The sequence below is a fragment of the Lichenostomus cassidix genome, chromosome 5 (assembly GCF_008360975.1).
Source record: "Lichenostomus cassidix isolate B80296 chromosome 5, HeHo_3.0, whole genome shotgun sequence".
NCBI classification, from domain to species: domain Eukaryota; kingdom Metazoa; phylum Chordata; class Aves; order Passeriformes; family Meliphagidae; genus Lichenostomus; species Lichenostomus cassidix.
The window spans coordinates 45115554-45141291 of NC_139486.1; the positions used below are offsets into that span (position 1 = coordinate 45115554).

Here is a 25738-nt window from a genome sequence, read left to right on the forward strand (position 1 = left end):
TTTGGCAGGAGCAGAGGAAAGCCTGCAGCTTGGTATTTCCCTGCTGGGGAAAGCAGCCGTAAGGGAACATTGCCAGGCTGTGCTCAAAACAGTTATCTTATTACTGAGAACCACTGGGAGTCCAGGAAGAAAAGAGGATGCTTTTGAAGTCAAGTCTGTCTGTTTATGAGCTTCACTAAGCAGCAGAGACCAGGCTGTCCCGAGGGCCAGGGAAAGGGGAACCTCTTGTGTAATTTCTCTGATCTCTAGGTTTTGTTAGGTAGATTTTGTGATCTGTAGTTTAGGATTAAAAAGACCAAAGACCTTTTAAGTATAGATTTCATTCTACTGATTGTGTCATAGTCCACAGATGTGGAGCCAGCCAGAGTGTATCAGACCCTTCATCAACTAATTAACTTGAGTTGTCAAGCTGCAATCAGTGAGCTGCTCTCTTACTAAAATAATAATGATAAATTCCTCTCATCTGAAGCTGTCAGCTTCCAGCTGCAAGAGGCATGGGTTTGCAGGATCTGTAACTTACTCCATGAAGGAAAATCAGATTTGCACCTCTGCTTTGCTAAAGCCAGCTTTGGCTTGGTTCCCTTTCTAGCAGAGTTTGCTGTTGGAGCAACAGCTAAGGCCAGGCCAGGATTATGCTTGGGCTTGTAGGACCAAAGCTGCCATCAGACTGCCTGATGGAGCACTGTGAATCTTACCCATTTCAAAGGGATGCTTTTCTAGTTTCAATTGCTTATTGAGGAGCTGACTTGGTTTCTTTTTGGGTTGCATTTAAAAAAAATTGTCGGTAAGGGATGTGTTTCTGTTTAAATTCTTCCCGTGGTTGTTTTGTTGGACTAGAAAGGTGCTACATGTTTCACTGTAGGGCAGGGTCTAAGACTTGTCTGAAGGAAAAGGTATCCAGAATGCCTTTGGGACTGCTTGTCTGCCCCACAGAGCTGGCAGGCCAGCAGGGAGCCCTCTCAGGCTCTGGTGGGGATGTCAGCCCTTCTTTCCTCCCAGTTTTTGGAGCTTTAATGCCCTGTTATATCTTTCTTGTCATACTTATTACACCTACCCTGTCTTAAACAGATCAATAAAGAAATCCCATTCCACAGTAGTAAAGGAAGTCCTGGATTCAATTCTCCTGCCTCTATCTTGCATAAAAAAATTGAATGCCACCTCATCTGAGTATGACCACTCATAGCAGTCCTGCTCACTGCAATATCCAGGCATCAGTAGGGTAGAAGCTTCCACCAAGATTTGTCTGGGCTAAAGCAATCAGACTTTTGAGGTGTTGAGATTGGAAGAGCAGCTTGTGATGATTTCAGTGTATTTTGGATCAGTCCTCAAACACAACATACTGTTTGAGCCAGGCAGTCAGTGTAACTACCTTCTTCATATTTTCAGATATTGCTCTTGCAACTACATTAAGCATCCTGTTCCTTGGCTTGATTCAGAAGTATGGCTTTAGCTTTATAATGGTTGAATACTATAGAAATTAATTTTTTTGTAGTGACTGACCACACAGGAATACCAAGCCAAAATGGAAATAAACAAAAATTAGTTGTTTGCTTCATCCAGATGGACTTTGACCAAGGAATTTCTGTAGCCTTCTAAGAAATAATAACTAGCTTTTACTGCAGTGAATCTCTTTGCACTGTGTAAACATCACAAATAGAAATTAAAAGTACAGTTTACCCTACAGCATAGATTTGGGTGACACTTATAAAAGGCTATAAAGCATCTTAATTAAAGTTTTATGGGCTCATAATCATGTGTTATCTGAGATAAATTTCATTAGCAATACCAGAGCTATTCAGAAACTTAATATGGTCTTTAGATACATGGAAATAAGTGTAAAATAAATATATGTCTAAGGAGATCTTCTTTCCCTATCAAATAAGAAATCCTGTTTAAAGGCAGAAATGCAGAATGCAGAAATCAGGAGGCCTGGTTTTTCTTTGTGCATTCCCTGTCATTTCTGAGAACCGTCATGGAACAGATACCCTTTTTCTGTGGAAACACTCCTTTTCAGATGGCTTCTTGGTGATTTGATGCAGAAATAATTTTTTACTGTATAAATCTGCCTTCATAAGCATCCTCATAAATATAACACAGCAAACAAACTGCTTGGAGGTCAGACTGCAGAAGAGGTTCACCTTGCATTTTTAGCAGTTTAGTGTATGCTAGAGCTTAGATTTAGCAGCATTAAATTTTGCAAAGGTTCTGTGACAAGTGTTTCTTACAGAGTGGGAATGTCTGAGACACTACTACAGACCAATAGGAAACACTGAGCACAAATGCTCGGGTGCAATTTAGGCACAAATTTGGTGTTGATTAAGTCCAGAACCTTAGCCAGTGTGCAAAATAGGTGATGACTTTAAACAGATACTTCGGCAGTAACTTTGTAAAGAGCATCTTAATTCAGGCACTGATTATCTTGCATTCTTTATCATTAAAGCTCTAACCTATATCCTTATTTCTGTGCAAACAAAGTCTCCATGATCAAAATTAAATAGCATTAAGCACCTTAATAAATAGGGATGAGTTTCTCATTTTTTTTAGAGATCTTGAATTTGCTGAACTAGAACTTCTGTATTATGTTTTGGTAACTGAATTTAGGCATGTTTTCCAAAAAGGATATCACACCTGTGCTGCCTTAAAATACAGGTGTTCCATCTTTGTGCGTAGATGTGCCTTTAGGAACTTGAGTCTTCTTACAGATTTTGACAGTGAAATATTAAGACCTGGATTGTCGCAATGTGAACAAATACATATAGATATGTGGTTTCCAGTATAAGTGATATTTCTTATTCCAAAAGAACATTTTTATTTCAAGCATTATCACTATTGTACTCACTAATATGTCTATTAGGAGTGTAAATCCTAGGCTATTGTTTTAAATTGCTTAGCTGTATATGTTATCTGTTCAAATATGTATTTAAATGTATGTCTGTTGGTAGCAGTCCTTAAGTTATTTTTGACTGTTCACAGTTATGAATGCTCAGAATAGCAAGTCAGAAAGCCAAAGCTTGTGCTTCTACCAAGAATTTTAAATTTTAAAAATTTTTTAATAGCAGAAGCTTCTTTCTTTTTGCTTGAATGGTTACAGAGATGTCAAGGATAAGAGATCCACTGCTGTTTACTTTTAATATGTAGAATGATAAAACTTCTGTGATTTCATACAATATTAAGAAACAATAGCTGATGGTTTAATGTGTAATATGATACATGGCCACTTGCATTTTCTTTGTACAAGTCCATTGCATTTTAATATCTATATTTAATTATCAGCTAGTGGTTTTGTTTATTATTCCATTTCAAATACTCTTTTAATTTGTTGTAGGCTCTTTTATCTTTGTTTTCATTTTAAGCTCTCTTTAACACACCTTGCATTGCAAGAAACGCATTGAGTTGGTGAGACAGAACTTCTATATTATAAAAAACAATGCCCTTTTGCTTATTCCAAGAAATTATCTTTCAAGATGAAAAGAAGTACGTCTATTGCTCCCTTAGAGAGGTTATTTTCAGTCCCTTGTTTGAAAAATAAGAGCATTTATGTTTAAGCTAGGATTTTGGAAGGGCAGCCTAACGGAGCTGTGAGCAAATTGAGGACTTCTGGCTATGAAGAGAAGGATGCAGGCCCAGCAATGCAGCAGCAGAGATCACTTCTCTGGCTGGCCCTGGGGTCTTGGCATGCTTGCCTCACATCTGCTGAGTTGTTGGTAGGAGAGCTCCTCACTCCGTTTCAAACCTTGTTCTTTTGGCTGAAGGCACCTCCCAGCCAGCAGATCTGTGGAGCAGTAGCCTCAAAGGTGTGTGCTCAGGGAGGAATTCCTTCTGCTAGAGCAGCTCTGTGCAGAGTCCAGCTTGATCTGAAGCCTTTTAAACACTGCCTTTCTCATGCTTATATACAATCCCACTCGTGAAAGCATTTAAGTGTGTGCTTACTGTTTTAGTACATGAATTTCTCAAAGCAGTGAATGCTGTGGTTGAGTACACAGTTGAAATGGGCTCTCTGTGACCTGATTCTCAAATGTGCTGAGCGCTTGCTCGGGTGCCTGTGAGGTCAGTGAGTGCTTCTGGGCCTTCATTGCTTTGGAAATGGAACTGAAATACGGTTGTGTGAACTTTGCTTCATGCTTATATGCGTGCAAAACCTTAATCCTGTTTTTAAGGATGAAAGACAGGTGGAGAATCCATTTTGAATCTCTGAGGAAAAACTCCATAAAGATGTTAAAATGCGGACACTAGTTAGTGAACGTAATTGAATCCTCGAATTTTTCTAAGTCATTGTTTTGTTTTGTCTGCTTCTGCTTTCAGAAGAACTTTCTCTTTGCATCAGAACTGTGCAGTTTAAAGACTTTTATGTCTGATTATACTTGACAGAAAGATCCTGAGTACCACATGTGTGTTTGAAGAGGTATTTCTATGAATGTCAGCTGATCTCTCAGGTTGAAGAAAGTAACCTGATTTTAAGAAAACTGGCTCATAAATTGCATCTGTGCTGCTGAGACCTGCTGACACCGCAAAGATAGGTCTTGACAAAAGTTTTATTTGGACTACAACTCTTCTTGTACAGGATGTCAGATGGGTTCTTTATTTCTGTTCTTTCATTCTTTATTACTGAGGACATTAGTAAGGAAATGGGGCTTCTGCATCTTCAGGAGCTCACAGACTGGCACTGTTTGTCTTTCACCTGCAGCAATAATCCTCTCTGTGCAGGGCTCAAATATGCAGAATTTGCTGGAGAAGCAAGAAATCTCCTCACTCTAAAATTTTTACTATTGGACAAAAGAAAGCATTAGCAAAGAACAGGATAACAGAAGTGCAAATAGCAAGGGAGCTCTGTGGTGCACAGGGTTTTGGGGGCCAATCCCAGGTAATTTTTTAAGAGATTTTGTTTGTTTAGTCTGACTTGGCAGCAGCTATTCTGCATGCATGTACACTCTCAGCACTGTTTGAACACACAGATGCTCCAGTATGGGTGAAGGAAATGCCCCTAGTGTGAGTCATGCATGCAGGAATAGCAGTGTGTCTGAATGCACAGGCAGAGGTGATGGCAGCAGTTATGCAGATGAATGCATGTAAAAAAGAATGAGGTTTCTGCAAAGTTACTTGTGGACAGGCTTAAGTAAAGAGCATTGCACATCATGCCTACAATATTTTCTCTGTGTTTATGATTATGTTATTTCCATAGCAACTAATTATGCCATAAACCAAAGACCATGACTTCAGGTGACATGTGAGCAGAAGGAGATGAACTGTTAGGTACTGAAGATTTTTTAATGCAAATTTCCTTATTTATAAGGAAAAAAAAGGAAAGAAAATGAAAAAAACCAAACAAACGACAAACCAACCAACCCTGAAGTCTGCTATATGAGTGGAATTGCTTCTGACTGGAATATGTTTTCAAAGTTTTGTTGGAGGCATCAGTAAATCTTTCAAGTAGTTGTAGGTACAACTGTGAATACCAACAGATTTTTGTATTAGCTGAGGAAATTTCTAGAATGTCTGTCTTCTTCTGCCCATGCAATCCAGGGCTCAACCTCTTTCCAGCAACTATGACCTTTTACAGATACTGAAATTGCTAGTGGTTGAGCAAGGGCCCTGGAAATAAAAGGGAAAGTCTGGGGTCTTAGGTATGTGGTAAGTTTGAGGTTTCAGTGAAGCATCCTATCTTCTGCTTCACTTATTAAAAAAAGATTTCTATTTCTTTCTAAAATAAAGTATTCTAGAGATATCTTCAGCTTACAGCCCCATGGTGATTCTCTTTGAGCTGGAGGACTTGCAACCCAGAGTAGGACTGATACTGCTTGATTTACCTGTTTCTTAGGGGGCTGCTTTAGCATGTCTGGCTTTTGGTTCAGGAACTGCCTTTATGGCTCCCCTCCTGACCCTGTGCACCTCTCTTAACATCTTTGGCAACATGTGCAGGCTCATTGCACCATGTGAATTTTTAGGAGAGAGCAGGATTTAGGGAGGAAACATGGTTGATTGCTACTTGAATTGACCTTGAATGTTTCCAGGGATGGGGCAAGTTCCTTCAGTATTTCATCACTTCATTGTAAAAAATTTCTTCCTTATATGTAGTCTGACTCTACCCTTTTTTAGTTTAAAAACATTACCCCTTATTCTGTTGCTACAGGTCCTGTTAAAAACTCTATCCCCATCTTTCTTTAAGCCCCGTTTAGGTACTGAAAGGCTGAATGAGGAGCCTTTTCTTCTCCAGACTGAACAACCCAAACTCTTTCCCGATAGGGAAGGTATTTCAGCCCTCTGATTGCTTTTGTGGCCCTTCTCCAGACCCACTCCCAACAGGTCCATTGTCTTCCTTGAAACGAGGACTCCAGAGCTGGATATACAATTTCACAGGGGCTCTCATCAGAGCAGAGGGGCAGAATCACCTCCCTCAGCCTGCTGGCCTTGCTGGCCTGTTACCCCCAAGTTGATCTGGGCAGGGCTACTCTCAATCTCTTCATCCCCCAGCCTGTGCTGATACTGGAGGTTGCCCCACTCCAGTTGCAGCACCTTGCACTTGGCCTTGTTGAACCTCATGAGATTTCCATGGACCCACTTCCCGAGCTTGTCCAGATCCCTATGGATGGCATCCCATCCCTCAGGTGTGTTAACTGCACCAGTGCCACTTGGTGGCATCTGCAAGCTTGGTGAGGGTGTGCTGCATCCCCTTATGTCACTGATGAAGACACAAAACAGTCCTGACCAGGTCTGAGCAGAGACTGAAGACCTGTGGCAGCATGATGCTGTCAGGTTAAAAATCATATTCTCCCTCTGTTTGCTTTGTTCTTTTAGTCATTTATATTCATGCAAAATGAATATACAAAGGCAAACAAATCAAATACTCCATCACAAGGCTTTTTTCCCTGCTAGCTGAGACAGCCAGCCTGGCCCTGAACTTTGGTTCACCCTCCAGTCAGAAGAGATAATGCTTCTCTTAGTCTTTTGGAAGAGATACAGTTTTTACAAAACCCACATCACTGAATCAAACATAACCAAACAGCAGCTGCAAAGAGTGCACTGGGTGAGGAAACAAGGGATTTCTCTCCAGGCATGCTGCTGAAGAAAAGGACAGGCAGGGCCAAACAGATTTGATTAATGCTTTTAAGTGGTGATCTCTGTACATACATGAAACTAAAAAGTTGAGCATTTGGAATGTATTCATCAATTGATCACCCTTAGCTGATTTCGATTCTGTTGTGTGAAGCAAAGTAATAACTCACAAAAATATTCCACTCTTGTAGTAATGTTTGATCTTAGTAATTTTGTTCACGAAAACTACTGGGAATGACTGTCACCTGCCACATGCATGCCTTTGCACACCCCTCTGTTGCAGAACAGGAGCAGTTATCACATACATACCCTGTTTTATTTAGTCTATTTCCATAATAGCTTCTAGCAGGATTCTTTACAATTTATTTTATTTCACAGATCACTTCTTAACAAAGTCTACTGTGGTTAATGCAAAGTTGGTTGTTTCATTAGGAGGATGGAGCAAGTACGCAGCATTTTGCAGACAGTGACAAGTGGCATTAGTAGGGGAATACCAGTGTAACCGTTAAAGGATTTATGAGACTAAATTAATGAGGAGGTGAATTAGTGGCTACATTTTGTGTGAGCTGGAGGAACTGATGTCTTGTGGCCATGAGCGTTAAATCATGGAGAAGGAAGAGAAAGTGGTATTCAAAATAATTCGAAACAAAAGGATGACCTGATCCAACATGACATTGAAATACTGTTGGCTTCAGTTGATGATTCTTTTGGTTCCAAAGGCATCACTCACAGTGAGGCATAAGGAAGGGAAGGCCTGAATGTGGAACAGACAAGGAAGCAGCTGGGTCGAGAAAAACATGGTGCACCAAAAGAGGAACTGAACTGGGCCAGAAAGCAGCTCTCACCAAAACTGTGGGGACAGGCAGGTTCTCTTGGAATCTGTGGTAGAAAGTTTTGACATACTAACAATCACTCAAGCTCAGAGCACACATAAAGCCCACTCCAGCCTTAGCAGCAGCAATTTCTATGTCCTGGGAGTCAGTGTTCAGCTGTACTGCCCAGCTGGACCCCAGCTGGGGCTCGGGACTGCTGCTCATGTATCTCACGTGTATCTGTTGTAGGGGTATTGCATGTACCCTGTCCTGACTGGCCTAGGTACCCATGACCCTTTTAAATAGTGTTGCCATGACCAGTGGAGCTGGTGGAGCAGGGGCTGGCAGCAGCAGCAACAACCAGAACAACTGGGGAAACGGGGAGTAGAGTCAGCTAAGGGAGCTGGGAGCATGGTGTGGGGTCTGTGGTGGCTGCAGCTTAGGGTGACATGGGAAGTATGGGTTGAAAAAGTAGCTATATCTTCAGGTGAAAGCTGAAGCCTCTGCTGGGGCTGCTCAAGAGAAAGGGTGTGAGGGATAACACAGTTAAGAGCTCTGCCCCTGATGCGCAAACCTTTTACAGTTTATTGCCTGGAGCTCACCTGATGTCATTAGAGTGAGAGTGCTGCCTCTTCTCTTTCAGGGCCAGGGTTTTGGCTGGAGACATTGAAGGGTTACCAGCCCTCCACTCAAAGTGGCAGGGACAGAGTTGTTATAACCTAAATGGTAGTGTGCCACCGGAATCAATACAAATTGAACCTCTGCTGGCGAGACTGCACAGTGCTTGCTTTCTTGTGTCAAGGAATCGATATGAATTGGCCACAGGATGGGAATATAGAGATGCAGCTGGGGAGAGAAAAAAATAGGTGTTAAGCAAAGGTGAACAGAGGTCACTAGGTCCAGGCTGCGATTTTAGGCTCAGTCATTAACAAAAAGTTTTTTGAAAGCTCTAATTCACCTGCCCTTTGAGTCACCCTCTATGCACAATGGCCCAGTGATGTAATGCTGCCAAGGTTTATTCGTCTTGGTTCATGTATTACTTTATTGTTAAACAGTTTAAATGTCAATATGGGTCCTGGCATGCCCCTTCCATCCATTTTACACCAGGGATGGGCAAGTGTAGAGTACACCAGCCCTTCTCTTTTAGTTGCTTTCCCCCAGTACCCATGCAGGATATTATTCTATCATGCAAGCATGTCATCCAAGCTACAGTTAGCCTGTTGGTGCAACATTACTATCTCAAGGATTTCCCCTTTAGGCTAGTGATTCTGATTGGGTTTCCTAGTGTGGAATATTTAATAAAAGAATGATCGTAATGTCTGTATCCCAAATGACTCTGTTTCTAATTAGCTGTGGGTACTGTCATGAGAGAGAACAGCAATGACTTGAGAACTACATTTTAAACTAAAGTGCTTTTGAAAAGTTGTCGTTTCCATGAGGTGTGCTATGGGATAATGGGGAGAAGAGGTTGGAGAAAAAGTACCCTTCATTGTAAGGTCATGCAGGACCTCAGCCTTCCTCAAGCATTTTCAGCATCTGTCTGAAATACATCCACTGTGTGTTGATGTTTATTACCTTTTATTTAAAAGAAACATTTAGAAACTCTCCCTTCTACCTCAGATCTTGGCTTTATAAATTATTCTGCCCATATTAAGGACTTAATTCTCTTAAGAACTGATGATTTCTTGCCTTCAGGAAAGGTGAAAGCAAGTGATTTCTAACCCTTTTCTTATCCAGATAGCAATGAGCTTCCTTTGGGGCTTCAGTTGTCTAGTTGATGGTAAATATGCCAAATTCTCCTCTGTTAAATGCAATGCCATGGGCACCCTTGTTAAATAACAGTTATCTGACTTGCCACGGTTTCAGCATAATTTGTATACTGAGCTATAGCCAATTTTTCTTTCACCATTTAATATGAAGCTCTGTGCACAGGCATTTTTGTATACTGGCAGAGGATGTAGAAAATACTTGAATCATCTTTGGGTTCCTACCTCCAAGCTGGTCTAGTTGTAATACAGGTGAGGAGAAAGCTTGGAGGCAGAACTGTTTGGTACCACAGGAAAAATTCATGCTATATTGGGAACTCAGACCGAGAACTGATCTGCTTCCACAGGATCATCTTAATGTGCTTGGGAAGGAAGACTCCTTTAAGGGCACAGTTCTTATGCAGGAAAGGGTGGGAAGAAGAGTAGAAAACTGACCTTCATCATGGCTATGAAGTGCCTCTGATTTTAGAGGTAGAGAAATCAGAAAGTGGAAAAGTTGTCAGTCATCAAAGTTACTGAAACAGATGGTGCAGGAGTTATTACCCTTGTGTTTTGTGTGCTCAGGTTCTTTCTCTCTAAAGCTTGCACCAGGTATGGTCAGTGTATTTGTAGTTTGTAGTTTGTGGAGGAAATGAGGAGAAATAATGAAACTCTAGGTTTGCAGTCTGTAAATTAACAGAATTAGGACGGTGGTTTGCAGGGGCAAACTGCTCAGGCTATGTGCAAAACTAGCTCATTTTACTTCTACTGATTTGTTTAGTTAATCGGTGCCCGTGTCTCTTGATTTATGCTAAAACTGGCAAGATGCTTCATGAAAGAAACCTGTTTTCATCTTGATAAATTCTCTGCTGGGCAAGCCTTAAAAATATGTTAGCCAGCCATTTTTTGACTTGGCTCCAGCAGGTTACAGTCAAAATCAAAGGGCAGACAGAGGAGTAGAAAGGCAGAGAGGAGGCAGACAGATAAGGAGGTGGTACATACGGAGATTAGTGAGCTCAGGGAATTTGGGCAAAGATGGTAAATGAGTCTTGCTTTCCTGAGTGTTAATACTGTGATTGCCACAGTTTCAGTAAGATTTTTCCTTCCTGAAAAACTTGCGTATGGCACATTTTCAACTTTTTACTGCCTGTGGGAGCTGTCAAATTTTAGGGAAGTGCTCCCCAGCGTGCAGAGCTTGATGCCGATCAGTGCCTTCTGACAGGGGGACAAATGAGCGGGCTGTACGTTGTGCTGAGTGATGATTCCGTGGGACTGAGCGAATTAGGAGCGTCCCGGTGATGGATCTGCAGCGGAACAAACGAGCCTTCCGGCAAGGGGAGCACGGCCTGGCCTGACCCCGCTCCCCCCGCAGCATCCCCGGCGCTTTTGCGAACGAAACCTTCCCAGCGCTTACTTACTCCCGTTCCTTTCGGCAGCGCCGCCTGTGTATTCGGGCAGCCCCTCAAAAGCCACCCGCACCCAGGTTCGGGCTCCGCGCGGTTTCCCCGTGCTCAGAGTTTCGGGGTGGGGGGACCCGCGGCCCCGGGTGGGTGTGTGGGCGCATCCCGGCGCATCCCGGCGCTCGGGGAGGCTGTGAGGGCGCGGCTGTGGGCAGGGGCCGGGCCGGGGCCGGGCCGGGGCGGGTGCGGACAGCGCCATTGGCGCGGCGCTCGGAGGAGGAGCGGCCGCGCCGGGAATGGAGCGGCGGGGCTGGCGTGCCACAGGCGCCCGCCGCGGGAACGGGATGCGGGGATGCACCAAGTGAGCCCGGCCGCTCGGGGCACGGCTAGGTGGCCAGGAGGAAAGGGCCACGGCAGCTGCTCGCCTTTCGGATAATTCCTGCTCCTGCCGCGGATCTCGAGCAGCGGCACTCTCTTGTCTGTGTGTGGCATGTGGAGCCGGGGTTTTATATGGCATTTGCAAGCCGAGCGAGGTCACGGTTCCTTTTTTTAAAATTCTTTGGTCTGGGTACAGTATACCTCTGTCTGATTTTTCCTTCCCTGGTAGCGGGGTGGGCCGGGAGGGACGATCGTGACAGTGACGGGAATGTTTACTTGTGCAGAAGTCTTTCTCATGTGGAAGCACGCTGCTCCCTAACTCCTGGCTAAGCAGATTTCAGTTCACCAACTTTGCTGCCGCTCAGCACGCGTAACTCTTGGCAGGATGGCAGACAAAAGAACAGCTGGTGCAAAGCAATAGGGGATTCCTAGCGAGGAGGAGGAGGAGGAAGGAAGATCACCAACCTTTCGCCCACCGGCTGTCAGAGCAGCAGGAGCGGGACAGCTGAAGCCACCATGCGCAGGTCCAGCACTGATGAGTCGACCTATCACAGGAGCCCTTCCCTGGACAGCAAGGATTACAGTTTCCCAAATGGCGCCTTCCGTCGCTACAGCAGCATGTATGGTGGCCAGTTTGGGAATGCCAGCAACTCTTTTTTTGGATTCCACACCAACCCAGGCCCGAAGGCCACCAAGGCTAAGTACACGACCCCCAAGGGAAACAAGTACGTTGTCTTTTACCTGGATCTCTCATTTATTTTTCTCCTAGAACTGAAGAGGTGCAGCATGGCTCACAACTGCCTGCAGTGTATCAAGTACCTAATGTTTGTTTTCAACCTTCTCTTCTGGGTGAGTACATGTTTGGAACTGTGAGACGGTTGTGTTTGTGTCTGCTTACTAAGATGGAAGATGAACTTGTTGGTGCTTTTAAACTTAGGAGCTGAACAAAGTGGTGCCTAGGCTACTGTTTCTGTGGCCTCATTAATTTGTGTAGATAACCTATGGAGGTTTTCTTCATCCTCTTGTTTCCTGGCAGCTGTGTTTCAAAACTGTGATACAAGACAAAAGAGTGTGTTTATAGAGGTCAGTTGCATGAATGCCTTCATCACTTTGTTTCAGTGAGAGCTGTATACTCTTATTCATGCCATGATCTTTCATTCATATGTGTGTTTGCCTCAAAAGTTGTACATAGAAATCACTGAGGCCGTTCATGGTTGTGAGGCTGAGCACGTGCTTTTACCCATTGCTCCACTGCAGAAGGCACACTGGGTACATCACAACATTAAAGCCTGTATCAGGAATCTCTAGGTAATCATTCTCTGTTACAATCAGTGGTGGGTCCTGGCATTGCCATTCCCTGTTGAAGACGTGGCTCTGAGGGGTGGAGAGAGACCAGAGCACTCCTCTGTGCTTCTGGGACTGCTGCTCTGTGGCAGGAGCTTATCAAGTCACTACAAGGCATGCGTGTGTCATCATCTCTTTAATAAATGAGGTGGCTGTCAACAACAAGGGTGGTTGGGCACTTCACTCCCACGTAATGGAGTGTAGGCTGTAGCTGGAAACTAGAGATGTGCAGTGGGGGGGAATCCAGGTCACAAATGCTGTTTGTCCTGTAAAAAAGGAAGTAGCATGTTTGCTAGGGCAGGACAGGATTTCTAATTCAGTGTTTCTTGTCCAGAATCATATGTGGGAAGGTCTGTTGCAAGATCCTCAGGAGGTGCCTTTAAATGGCTTGTTCTTCCCGAGTGGCTTATTAACATGCTGAGGGAAATAAGGAGCATTGTGAAGTGACACCCCTGCTGTCCTGGCACTTAAGCAGGAGGTGTGTGTTTGCAGTTGGATGTTGCTGTGTCCGTGTTGCTGCTTGTTTGTGCTCTCGTGAGTTGTTGGAGGTGTACGGAGGGCTGTGAGATGGAGAGAGCTGTTCTCTAGTGTGCGCTGCTGTACAGCTGTTCAAAGCCAGGCATGCTGCAGTGCATCAGAAAAAACAAAGTGCAGGCAACTTCTGCTGACCTGAGTAATTCCAAAAGTCAGGATGTGACAGCCAGTGGAAGTCCCCTGAACTGGCACAGCTCTAACCAGAGCTGTGAAACACAAGGATGGTTCTCTCTTTGCATCCTAGGTAAGCTGGGTAGAAAGAGTGTTGTTAAGACTGCATTCTGTCTTTGAAGGTTGGCTCTGGTTGCTTCTGCTTCTCTAAAAATCATCTAATATTTATTGCAGCTTACTCCAGACTTTTCTGAAAAAGACAAACACTGTCTTCCTTGCTTTTTCAAGTCTTGTGCCTCTACTGACTGTCCCTGGTTGAGATTATAGATAACACTAACTGATAGTTAGTTGAAGCTTGTTCTAAAAAAAAGCAATAGGATGCTGGCATTAATAGCTCTTTTCAGGACTGTGCACAGCACTGCCTCAAAGGATACAGGTATTCTGATTCCTCTTGCAATGTTCATCTTCCACTGAAACATCCACGTGATAAAAAGGGGTACTGCTGCAAGTAATGTATGTGTATTTACAAAGGCAAGATTGCAGATAGTAATATATCCTTGCCATGCTTTTCAGTAGGAAAGCCTTAATGCTTTGGGAGAGAAGAAAAGGTTTTTGTCTCTTCCCTGAAACCATCAAAACTGCTCCAAGATATGCTTGGAGGGAGAGAAAAGATGGGGTTCCCAAAAAGAGAATACCTGTGCAGCAACTGGGCTCTTAGTGAGCTAAAGCACACGAGCAGGGGAGTGGGTGGTGTCAAATACTGCAGCACGATCTCTGTTTTGTTTCCCTTTCACATGCTACCTGCACAGCAGGAGTGATGGATGATGATCGTGTCCAAATGAGGTTTGCACAGCATGTAGTTATAATAGATGCAGCTCTTCACCTTCTCACAGTGAGGAAAGTAAAAAGAGATGATTTTTACTGGCTAGCCTCTCCTTAGTGAAAGCAGAAAAAATTTCCATTTCTAGTGATCAAAAATGTTAGAATTATTACAGGTTGATGATGCTTTTGTTTTATTTTTCATCTTGTCAGTTACCTGTCATGTTTTACTTCGTGAAATTAAAGGAAAAGTATCTCTGGAAGAAGATAGGATTTCTCATTACACAGATGCTCAGAGAAGTTTTTCTGGCTCCACCTTTCCTCTCCACCCTTCTCTAGGTAGTTGGTTAGTAACTGACAATAGTTTAAGTAGGAAGAGGATTTTTTTCATGCATTGAGAGCAGTCATTGCATTAAATGAATTAAATGCCTATTGTAGCTTTTTCCTGCTTTGGATTCTGTTTTGAGAAAATGCTTTGATTTCTGTCAGAAATCATCTTGTCATCATCTTCTTCCTGTTCCTATTCATTAACTCCAGTACATTTTGTGCATCCCTACAGCCTATTTCCCAGTACGTTCCCACAGTGTGGCAGAAAACAGTCCTCAGCCCTGTGCAACTCCAGTGGGATTGGTGCTGCATTTCTGAGGAAAAGATCTTTTTCTTATAATACTAGTGAATTTATAGGAAGCAAATTCCCTGAGACCTTGATTTTAAATGCTCCTGGCAGGCTTTGTTGGATTAGGTGCAGTGCTCATGCTGTAAAATTTTTAAAAGCTGTCATATAACTGTGAAAACAGAGGAAATTTCTCCTCCCCTTTCTGATGGTTAAAGGGAACACAAAGCTCCTTTACAAGTGTCAGAGGCTGAAGTGCCTTCTCAGTGTTGATGCTGAGTCAGTCCACTGGTACAGCAGACTACCAGCTATTCATGTAGAGAAAATAACTAGATACTCCTAGAATAGCTCATTTTCCCTGCACCATACATGATGAGTCCTGCGCAAATTGCTGTTGGTGCATTTGCAACTACTCTGGGGTATTAAGGCCCTGAAACGTGGGCAAAACAGTATTAGAGAGCAGCACAACTTCTCTAATGGGAGTTGCCTTTCAGAGGCCATTTCCTGGAATATTGCCAGATGCAGAGGAGCCATCATTGCATCACTGCACTCACAGGTTTGTAAGCTCAAAATAACTTTTGTCACCTGATACAGAGTACTTGCCTGGCTTCATTCATTTTTATGGACTTCGATTTTCATTTGTTGAATTGCTGAACCCTTGAGACTGAAGATCACCTCAGATGATCTCAGAGCAGAATATTTTTATTTCATAATGAAATACTTGCATTTCACTAGGACATACCCAGGGAAGAACATTTGTTTTCCACATGCTCTCCTCCAGACATCTTGTGTTTCTTTACAGTCAAAAAAATGAACTTTTTTCTTTCTGTGCTTTTAGTACAAGGCTCTAGTGCCTTCTCCTTTTTAGTCTCCTGGATTTTTTTTTTTTTTTGTTACGAAAGGTGGGATATATCCTAAAGTCTGACAGAGTGCTGTAGAAAGAAAAACGTCATTCCTTTAATCCCTTTGACTTATGCAGCATCCCCGCTTGCTTCAACTTCTAGCTCCCAAACCTCCAAGACTGAAAAAAGGAAATGTACTAACTGTACTTGCTTGTGCTTTCCTTAGGTCCTGTGGTAGGGAAAACTACCTAGTGAGGTAACAATTTGCCCTTCAAATAACTGAATAGCTATAGCTGACTCTTCAGGTAATGCTTTAACCAGTCAAGAAATTCAACAGCAAAATGCTGTTGTTAAAAATCTAGTTACAGAGAGGAGATGGCAACAAAAAGAAAGGAGGCAAAGAAGTTTATAATTTATCAAACTTACCATTAGTTGTTTCTATGCATGTGTCTCCTTTCCATTGTTTAAATGTAGTACATTTGTATGCACTACAAAACAGTCAAAGCCCTCAAAAAGTTTCGTGAAAGCTCTCATTTCATTGACTAGGCTCCCAAAGACCCAGGGGAATAGTCTCTTCTCTCTTGAAAACTTGGGAGTTGCCATCTGCTGGACACACTGTGGCTTAAATCAGCGGCTGGAGCTCTGCTTTCCACCTTCCTGGATGAGGAGAGGAGGCAAGGCACTTTGCTTTCTTTTGCCATTTGGTCCATATTATATTCCCAACTGACACAGTCTTGGGAATGCTTTATCTTGGCTTGTGAGACACAAAGTGCAGATCTGAAATGTATGGAAACGTAGACCCAAGGAAGTGGCAGGTAGCACTAGTGAATGCACTAGGATTTGTGTGGAAAAAGCCCCAAGAGCCTGTGCCTGTGTAATCTGATTCTAGGGTCCAGCTCTGGGTTTCTTCCTCTTTGTTGCTGCTGATGGTTTGTGGACCACAGTTTGGGAAGCTCTGCACTAATGAGTACTGCTGGCCTGGTGCATTGGTGATACTGCCAACATTACTCATATTTAATTAGAAGGAGAGGAAGTAATGAAAATGAGAAATTCCTCATTACTGGCATAATTTTACTTCCTTGCACTCCAGCAGCACAGGTTCTCTTGTAAGAACTGTGCAAATGTTTATAGTATATGGAAGACTGACTGTGCAGGACAGCTGGAGAAAGGAACAGCTTGCTCTGAAAATGCACCATGGGGCACTGGATTGTGTTTGGGTGATCCTGGCCAAATTTGGCCAGAGGGTAGAGACAGAGGGGTGTCTCTTCATTTCACTGTACCTTGTTGGGAAACCATCTGACGTTATTAGCTTGAGAAGAGCTGTTAGCTGGAAGGTGGAGAATTCTGTAAGAGAAGCAGCTGATTTTGTTGAAGTGGATTCCTTGTCCTTCATCTGCATCCTCCATCAGTCAGCTGAATGAGATTGATGGTTAAAGCAGCTAGAAGCTCTACAGATTGTTAGTGGCTGAGGACAGCAATCATTCTGTGGTTGGACTTGGCTGCAGTCTTAAGTTAGTGGAAAAAAATTATCAGTAGAGCAGCAAGCCATTTTGAAAGCAAGCCCCCCATTTCATCATCATTATGGGCACATGTTCCCCTCTGATGGGCAAGTGCTGCTGCTTATCCCGTGGAGCTGAGCTTACCAGCTGCAGCTGCTGGGTGCTCTTCTGCACACCTCAGTCACATCTCCACCAGCTGGGTACTGCTCCGAGAAAGTTTGATTAGAAATAAGACAGGCTGTGTGTTTTCAAATGTATAAGAGCTGGTTAGTGACAAACAAAAGCTTGATTATTCAACAAACCAGACTTTGCTTCTGTGCAATTAAAGCATGGGAAGTTTACCCTAGAATGTAATTTTCTCTAGCTGCGTCAGAGTTTCTGGTTCTTCTTTCCTACTTACCCCTTCCAGAAACTGCTCAGTCTGATTGACATCTTATCTTTCTGAGGGTTCTCTGAGGATGTATTTTTGAGGAGCATTGCCTTTAAAGAAAGGAGAGTCATTGGATGTGGGAATTACAGACTTCAAAAAATGGCATTTCCGTGAGAAGCAGAGCTATTGAGGGCTGATCTCAAGTGTGAGAGAGAGGTGATGTCTGATTTGTATGAGCACCAATTAGAGCTTTTTCCATAGTGGCACCATTCATGCAGTCCCTTTGCTTTGTGGATCCTGGTGTCTGATAGGGACTGAGGATCATGCTGGAGTCATATCTCCCAGTGAAGGTGTTGCTAAGGGCTACATTTGCTATCTAAATGCATACCTTCTGAAAACTTCTAGGAAGTTAATGAATTTAGAAGAATGCCTATCTGTCAGATTAGGCTAACAGTGGGAAATGGGCTCACAAGTTATTAATGGGATACTCAGCCAGCACAGTTCTTTTTCATGATCTTTTTTCATTGGGAAGCCAGGTTCAGCAGGCTAGGTTCAGGTTAATAGAGGAAAAAAATTACGTTAAAGTTGACAATATAATAAATACCATTTTCAAATTGCTTACTGTGGGCCCATTTCTGCTTCTGTTTCTCATTACAAGAGTAGTTTCATAGCAGTAGGTGTGTTTCCTATCATATTGATAAGTTTCTGTGGCCACAAGTATTGGCAAAGACCAAGCACCTTGTCTTAGTTTTGCTGTCAAGTGAATCCACTGGACCTAACTCAGACTTACTATCAGCACAAAAAACTGGGGTAACCCATCAGTGAGGGGACCCACAGGATATGTCATGTTGCAGACATGGACAAACTGGCCTTTTTAAAGAAGCGAGTCAACAGGCTACAAACATAATTCCCTCTTCTGCACAATGACAGCTACTAAATCTATTGCAGCCAATACTTTGTCCTACACAGAGGAAGAAAAAAGGCAGGTGAGATAATTTTCATCATTATTCCTCTTTCTTCTTTCCTTGGCTTGAAGACTTTTGAAGGCTAGACAATGCTTCTTTCTTACACAGAATTTCTCTTCACTGGGGCCATGATCAAAGCTGGAATAACTGCTACAACATACTCTGTCACCTCGTCGTTTATTCTGCCCATGTGTTACATCTCTTTCACCCCCTTTGGGTCTTTATTTTAGAAGAAGAACCTTTTGGCCAGGGGATTGTTTGCAACTCTGTATCCACAGAGTATAAATCCCAGATATCCGCAGATAAATCCCAGTCTCAGTTTGTCTCCAGACACTATTGTTTAAATCATGGTAGCTGTAATTGCTACAATGTGACTTGTTTATTTAAAATGTAACTTTTGGCTAAGGTTGCAAATCTGTACAAGTTTGAATAATATACAGTATCTATATAAAATGTCTAGAGACACTTCTCTCTGATATTTGTAGTGCAAAGTGTGCACTGCGAGGTCAGAAATGAAATATGGTGTTGGGTGGAATGAATTCTGCATATTCATGAAGATTGGAGACAGTAAATTGTATTCTTAGTATTGTCCTGTAATTGTATCTGTGGGAAATGTTAAACCATCATGAGATGTAACAGAAGTAAATGAAATTGAAATTGCAGCCTCTAATTAGACTGTCATACTGAAACGCATCTGAAGTCTATCTTCAATATAAAAACCCAACACCCTCCAAAAAGCCCTCTGAGCCTGCATCAAGTGTGAATGCATGCAGAGCCTTATAATATGTTTCAGCTGAAGGTTGTTTTTAAGATGCCATGCATTTAAAAGAGTGGTTTGAATGAAGCACAAGGTTTGATGTACAATGACAATGGACCAGAATGACTGTCTTTTGAGTTTTTATACACAGACCTTCAAAACTTTTGGATGTTTATTTTGTTGGGTTTTTTATTTGGTTGGGTGTGGGGTTTTTTTCCATGCTTGCTTTTCCAGATTGCTCACATAGGCCTTTATACTTTTTCCTTGGCCATAACAACTAAATTTGTTCTCAGGTACTTTAGATGTAGTGAAGCTGCAGCAGGAGTTGGTCTGTGTTGTCTTATTGTTGGAGTCTCTCTGGGCTGCATGGTTTGGAGTAAGTCAGACACAGTCAGACACACCCTGGCACACTTATGCACTGACACACTCACTCTCTCACACACACATGCACACACTCCTGCACAGCCTTGCACACTCTTACACACATTTGCACTCTGACACACTCACAAAACTGTGCTGAGAGGGAGGGAAACCAAACCAACCACCTACCCTTCATGCAGATGTCAGTTTGCGCTTTATTTTTTCATGTGAAGTTCATTTCCTTTCTTCTTAATTGGCTTTTCTTTGTCACAGTGACCAACTTGAATGATGAAACAGCCAGCACAAAGTGCAATACTTGGAATTAAACAATTTAAGTCTCTTATTTAAAAAAGGCTTAGCACTTAGGAGCAGAAATCTTTCTGGCTTAATAAATGAATATGTGGCAGCCTATGGTGGGATTACAAAGTCTTCACATAAACTGCAGTTACACCAGCAAAATTGTCCTCGTGCCAAAAAAGCTTGTTTTGTTCTGAGAACTGGTGTAGGATGTAGTGGCAAAAATGCTTTTGCTTTTAGCTGTTCCCCCAGTAGGGTCTTTGCTGGTTTAACATGCAGGCAATTGGCTTTTTTAGCCCACAAGGCATAAGAGTGGTGATATTCTCTCTGTGCAGCTGTCGGACAGTGTGGGAGCCAAAGAGGAATAATGGAGCTGGATAAAGGGAAGGTGTTACCTGTAGGGAATGAGATTTTGTTGTTGCTCAGCACTTAAAACGTGCAACAGCATGAGGGGACACTCATGACTGAGTTGTGAGCAAGGTGCTTCCCCCTGGAGCAGAAAGGAGGGATAAGAGCTTGATCTCCAAGGAAAGATAGCAGCCAGCAGCTGCTGTGGCAGAATTAGATCATGGCTCTGACTTGTTTTAGACTTTCTCCTTTCTTCTTCAATTGCCAGTTGCTGTGTCCTTGCTGTCTTACACAATATTTAAAAGGGAGAGCACAGAGAATAAGTTAATATTCTCAGGAAATGCATTCGTCCACTCAACAAGCACCAAGGCCAAGTACTTCTTTGTGCCACTATGTTTGGAAGGGCTCAGTGGTTTCCTCCATAGGAGGCAGGCCTGGGCTTCAGAAGTTCTAAGGGTTTTTTCCCCTCCCATGTTGTGTTCTCCCATTAGTGGTACTTGTAATTTCCAGTCGTGTCACAGTTCCTGTGACAATCTGGAAGTCACTTGTAGTAGTGGCAAGGCTGCAGGTCTCCTTGGCAAGCACCATATATGAGTGTGTTTGGTTTTGTTGAACATTTGGATTCTTCTCTAGGTCATCTTGCTGTAGAGCATTTCTGTGACATTGCTGACATTCTTTACTCCCTCAGTATTCACCACTGGCTGTTCTGAAGATATACACTGTGGGATATGGACTTCTGGCTCTTCTGTCAAATGTAGAACCAAGCTCCAATTTGTTTTGAATTGCTGAAGCATTCAAATAATTTCTTGGTTTTCTTTCAGTAACAATTTTCTAATATCCTCCTTTCCCCTGGTAGAGACAAGAACTTTAGATGTGGTTATTCATGGCCATTTTACTACGTTACTTGTGTCCTGAAGTCCCCCTACAAATTAACTTTCAGTTTTATGCTATCCACTACATTGCTCCTAACAAGTTTGTAAATGTTTGTAAACAGACTGCCTTCATATTGGCCAGTTGAACATTTGTACTTCTGTTTTGTAAGTGACATTCGTCCAAGGTTGGAGGACAAATTGGTTATTTATGTCTCAATAAATCTTTTCACTAATTCATCTGTAGCAGCCTGGAAAGGAGCTGAGAGTGACATATTAAATACCATTTTCTTGAACAAAATAACTGGAACTCTGGATATGAATCGAGTTCCACTGCCACTTGCAATCTGTTGCAAGTTCCAATCCTTGAAGGCCAGAGTTTTACACATCTACCATCTGCTTTGTACTTCCATTAATGCAGAATACTTTGTAGTTTTAGAATGACTTTGTAATATAAAGAACACAGGAGTTGTCAAATATGTCCTATATACACATGCCACCACTACCAAAGAATACACTGAAGCATCTTCAGACATGAAATAGCAGATATTATTTTGTTGTTTATTGATGGGTCACTTCAGGACCTCCAACCACAAGACATTTTCACTTTTGCAGTGAACTGTTACTTTTCTGGTGTTTGCAAGCCCCAGAGTGTTTAGTAATAAAAGTCTGGTGCAAAAAAGGAGAGACCTTGACAGCTTTATAGCTGCTCTTTCAGTACAAAGGAAACCAGGAGCAATTTGAGTGTGCATTAGTCCATTCATCACAGCCATATGTATTATAACGAGTACAAGCTCTGTTTCAGGTTTTTGTCCTGTCCTTTGTCAGTGGTGGGATTCAGTTTGTACCATGGAGAACGTGCTGATTATGTCTTGAGCTGCTTTGGTGCCCTTGCCCTCCTCTGGGTGGCAGATGTGCTGAAGGATCTCCATGTGCCTCTTGGTTGGTGTGTTAGAGCTTGGTGTCAGCTGGAGCATGCAGGTGCACTGCCTCCCTTTGGTCAGGCTTCCTGCTGCTTCTTGCTGTGGAAAGCTGAACCTAGAGGTAAATATGATCACAGTGGTTTTGGAAGCCAAACTGGGGAGTGTCTGTAACATTCCAGGCTGAACTCTTTCATCCCTCTTCCCTGTCAGCATTATTGCATTCTGCAAAGTCATAATAACATGGCAGCAAAACAATACGTGTTTTGGGGATCATAGGGCAGATGGAATTACTGCTCCAGTGCCACAGGGAGGTCTCAGATTCAGCTCTGAGGCAAAGAAAATGTAGCAAGTTAGGATCTATTTACTTGAATAAGCTTCACTGAAATCCAGTGTGTAATTTATGACAACTTTCATTTTTATTATTTGGGTAAATTCACAGGACCTGAAACATTTTTACCATGCTCTCACCAGTCTGTCTTCTTGAATATGCTCTTGTGTGTTACTCACAGCATTTATCCCTTCTCTCTCTCCAATTTTCTTTTGTAAATAGGTTTTAGGTAGATAATTCTTGGAGAAAAATTGACTAACAGTCACTGAGAAAAATGTCCTGTACCTAAGGAGAGCATGTGTCTCCACTTATGGTATTGGTTAAATTGTAATCCTGAAAAAACACAGACTGGACAGTCGCTTTTTTTTTTTCCCACTGCTGACACTAAAGGGATGTTTCAATACTCCAGTAAAGCCTTAGATGAAATTTTTGCATTTTCTAAGTACTGATTTTTTTTCTGCCTTCATTTCTCAGCAAATACTCAGTAGGATTTCAAGATTAGGGCACTGGTCTTTCATCAAACACAGGTTGTGTTTTCCTTTGATTTCTTAGCTACTGGTACCTTCCTTTAAGTTCCACTTGCTCTACCCAGAAGTAATTATTTTGAGGCTGGAGCTTGGAAATACTTCATGCTTTGTCACTGCAGTTGAAATTTCTCTCTCCAGGGTAATATCCAGCCCATTCAGTTCCTAGCTTAGTATTTTTAGCACAAGCTGCTGACAGTTCCATGTCGGCTTCGCTGCGATAGCAGTGTGGATTTCCCTGTGCATGTGTTGGGAGCTCTCACTTTGCAACCAAATCCTTTTTAGTAACTCCATAATTCTCATGTGAAATTAAGAAAACAGCAGAAGGCCCTTCATTATAAATCTCACCCCTGCTAGCTGGAGGAGTATATATATCTGTCTGTATGTAGTACTTTGTTGTCCCCTGGGCTTGGCACTTGTACCCTGTTTTCCACGGGCTCCACATGTAACTGCCCAGCTAAGAAGTGCGGAATTCTCTGGCACATTCTTCTTCAGCTGGTTGTACTTTCTTACATCACTTGATTCCTTTCTGAATGAATATGATTTTAATTCCGTGAGATTTTTACAACTTCTGTATACATTGCCATATTTTACATTTCCTACAGGGTCTGACCCAAGGTCCATTTGTATTATGAAATTGTTTGTGGCACTGCAAGCACACTCTGACATTGTTCTGCTCATGGCATGCCTTTGTTCAGGGAATGTGCAAGTGATGATGGTACAGCTCCCTGGCACAGACAGAGAATGAAAAGTTACTAAGCATAAGAAACAAAATGCAAGTTGAAAGCAACAAGGGGTGTCATACTGTATGCCATTTGGTGCAGCATGTGCACTTATCCTCATCACGTGGCTGAGCAGCTGCACAAATGCTCAATGTTGTTGGTGAGATCTGAGCCAGACCTTGATGCTTCAGAGTCACATTTGATCCCATCAGTACCTGATTTTGCATTGCTTGCCTTTGCTTATTGCTTGTGAGTTAATCTTCTTTGTGCATCATCTCGTTTTGTCATAACTGGCAATGCTTTATTAATTTTTTTATTTCAGCCATGTGTTGAGATTTGGGGATCTTTTCCCCTCTTTTATTATGTCTATAAACGTGGAAAGGCTCTGCGGCCACACAGTGGCAGTGGGCTGGGAGCTCTGTAGGAGTCACACAGGCTTGGCACATGATTTGCTGTCTGCTGGTATAACAGGAGCTGGTAGGTTGCACAGCAAGTTATAGGCTTAAGTTCCCAGTGTGCTCAGTAAAACAGCCATCTTTTCCTCATCACAGACATCATTAGCTGTTATGGACTGTTTCAGTTGCTCATCAGAGGTATCAAATCTTCCACTGATTTACCAAACAGGTCAATTTTTCCCCAGATATCAGTCCAGTTTAACCCATATTCTAACTGTGTGTCAGGTTGCTCACAGATCCAGTGCTGCACACAATAGTTTTAGGGTTTTTTTGGTTGTTGGTTTGTTTGGTTTTTTTTTTGGTCTCTGCAGCTACACCTGCTTTGTTATGTTCCTGAATTAGGCTCTTGCCCCTACTGCTGAATGCTTTGTCCTTTCTAAACAGTACTCGTAAAGTGGAGAAACTGCAGGTGGCACAGCTGGTTTCCCTACAGCTGTGATGTGTTAATTAGCTCCAAACCTTTAAGCCTCAGCTTCCCATGGACTCTACTGCACAGTTTATGCGGCTTCTGCTGCTGAAGACAGGGCAGACAGTGCCAGAGGGCTCAGATGGTGCTCAGAAGCTGTCACTGTGCTGCACTGGGCTGTCCAGCCTGTAGCTCCTGAGCCCCAGGCGCAGGTGCTGTGCAGTTCCTCCTGCAGGAGCTGTGCTGGGGCAGCAGGGATGCCCATGCCAGAATTGCTTAAGGTGAGGGTTTTAGTGTTGTGGCTTTCAGGCTGGGGACACGTCCTTGTGCCAGTCGATACTTGAACCTCTGCCTCTGCACAGGGAATAACCTCTGCCTCTGCACAGGGAATGGCAAGAATGAGGGGGAACAGAGCCTCTCTGTGGTGTTACAATTACAGGATCAAGCACAGCCTTGCTCATCTTGGCACTGCTGTTAGGGATGGCATTTGCACTGTGAGGGTTTAATGGGAATGTGGAGGTGTGTACTGGTATATGCCAGTGTCATGGAATGAGACTGTTTTCTAGTATATGAAGTGGTAGGTTTCATAAGGAAAAGCTGAGCTTTATAAAAAGGGACAGTGAAAAAATTTGCAAGTTTATCAAAGTCCTGGACACATGTTCTGAGATATCCAGAGCTTTCCAAAAGGTTTAAAAAGACTTTGTTGTGACAATTCAGTGCTGCCACTGATTTTGTCCTGGCCTGGACAAGCAGACACTTAAAAGAAACCCATGAAGAGCTGTAGGAAACAACAGGTGGATGTTCACCTCAGATGTGCTCTTGTTTTGTGCAAAATGTAGAAACATTTGTTTGCTCTGAACCATTTCATCAGTGCATGTATGTGTGTCTGCATGAGTATGAGAGAGTGAGATAACTGTGTTTTTGTGAGTGGGTGTTCAGTTTTGGCTAACAAGATCCTGCTTCACTTAGAATTTGGAATAACAAGTGACAGCAGTGGAACTTAGAGATCTCTCAGGTTTGGAAGTTATCATGATTACACCAGAACAGTAGGTTTATGTATTGGACGGGTGTATTTTGTTTTAGGGGGGAAAAATAACATGATCTATATGAATATTTAGGGATATTATGAGAAGATCATATAAATTTTCATGAAATACATTGTACAAGTTAAGAGATGAGAGGCACTGTGCATATATAAGAGGAGTATAATACAAAGAAAGTTTTTTACCTAAAGATCTGTAGATCATGGGATGGGAAGTCTCAATAG

At 42.7% G+C, this 25738-nt stretch overlaps 1 protein-coding gene across 6 annotated transcripts in view; it reads left to right on the forward strand.

The window, feature by feature from the left end:
- TSPAN4 (tetraspanin 4) overlaps nt 1-25738 on the forward strand; it is a 348147-nt gene that overhangs the window by 150838 nt on the left and 171571 nt on the right. For 4 of the 6 annotated variants that reach the window (XM_085062795.1, XM_085062793.1, XM_085062791.1 and 1 more), the window contains one exon: nt 12155-12234. In XM_085062795.1, coding sequence (XP_084918921.1) covers nt 12172-12234 — 63 coding nt within the window. In that variant the 5' untranslated portion in view covers nt 12155-12171. Of the gene's footprint in view, nt 1-11295; nt 12235-25738 lie in introns of those variants that run through there. The other 2 variants (XM_085062790.1, XM_085062789.1) reach the window with 2 other exon arrangements.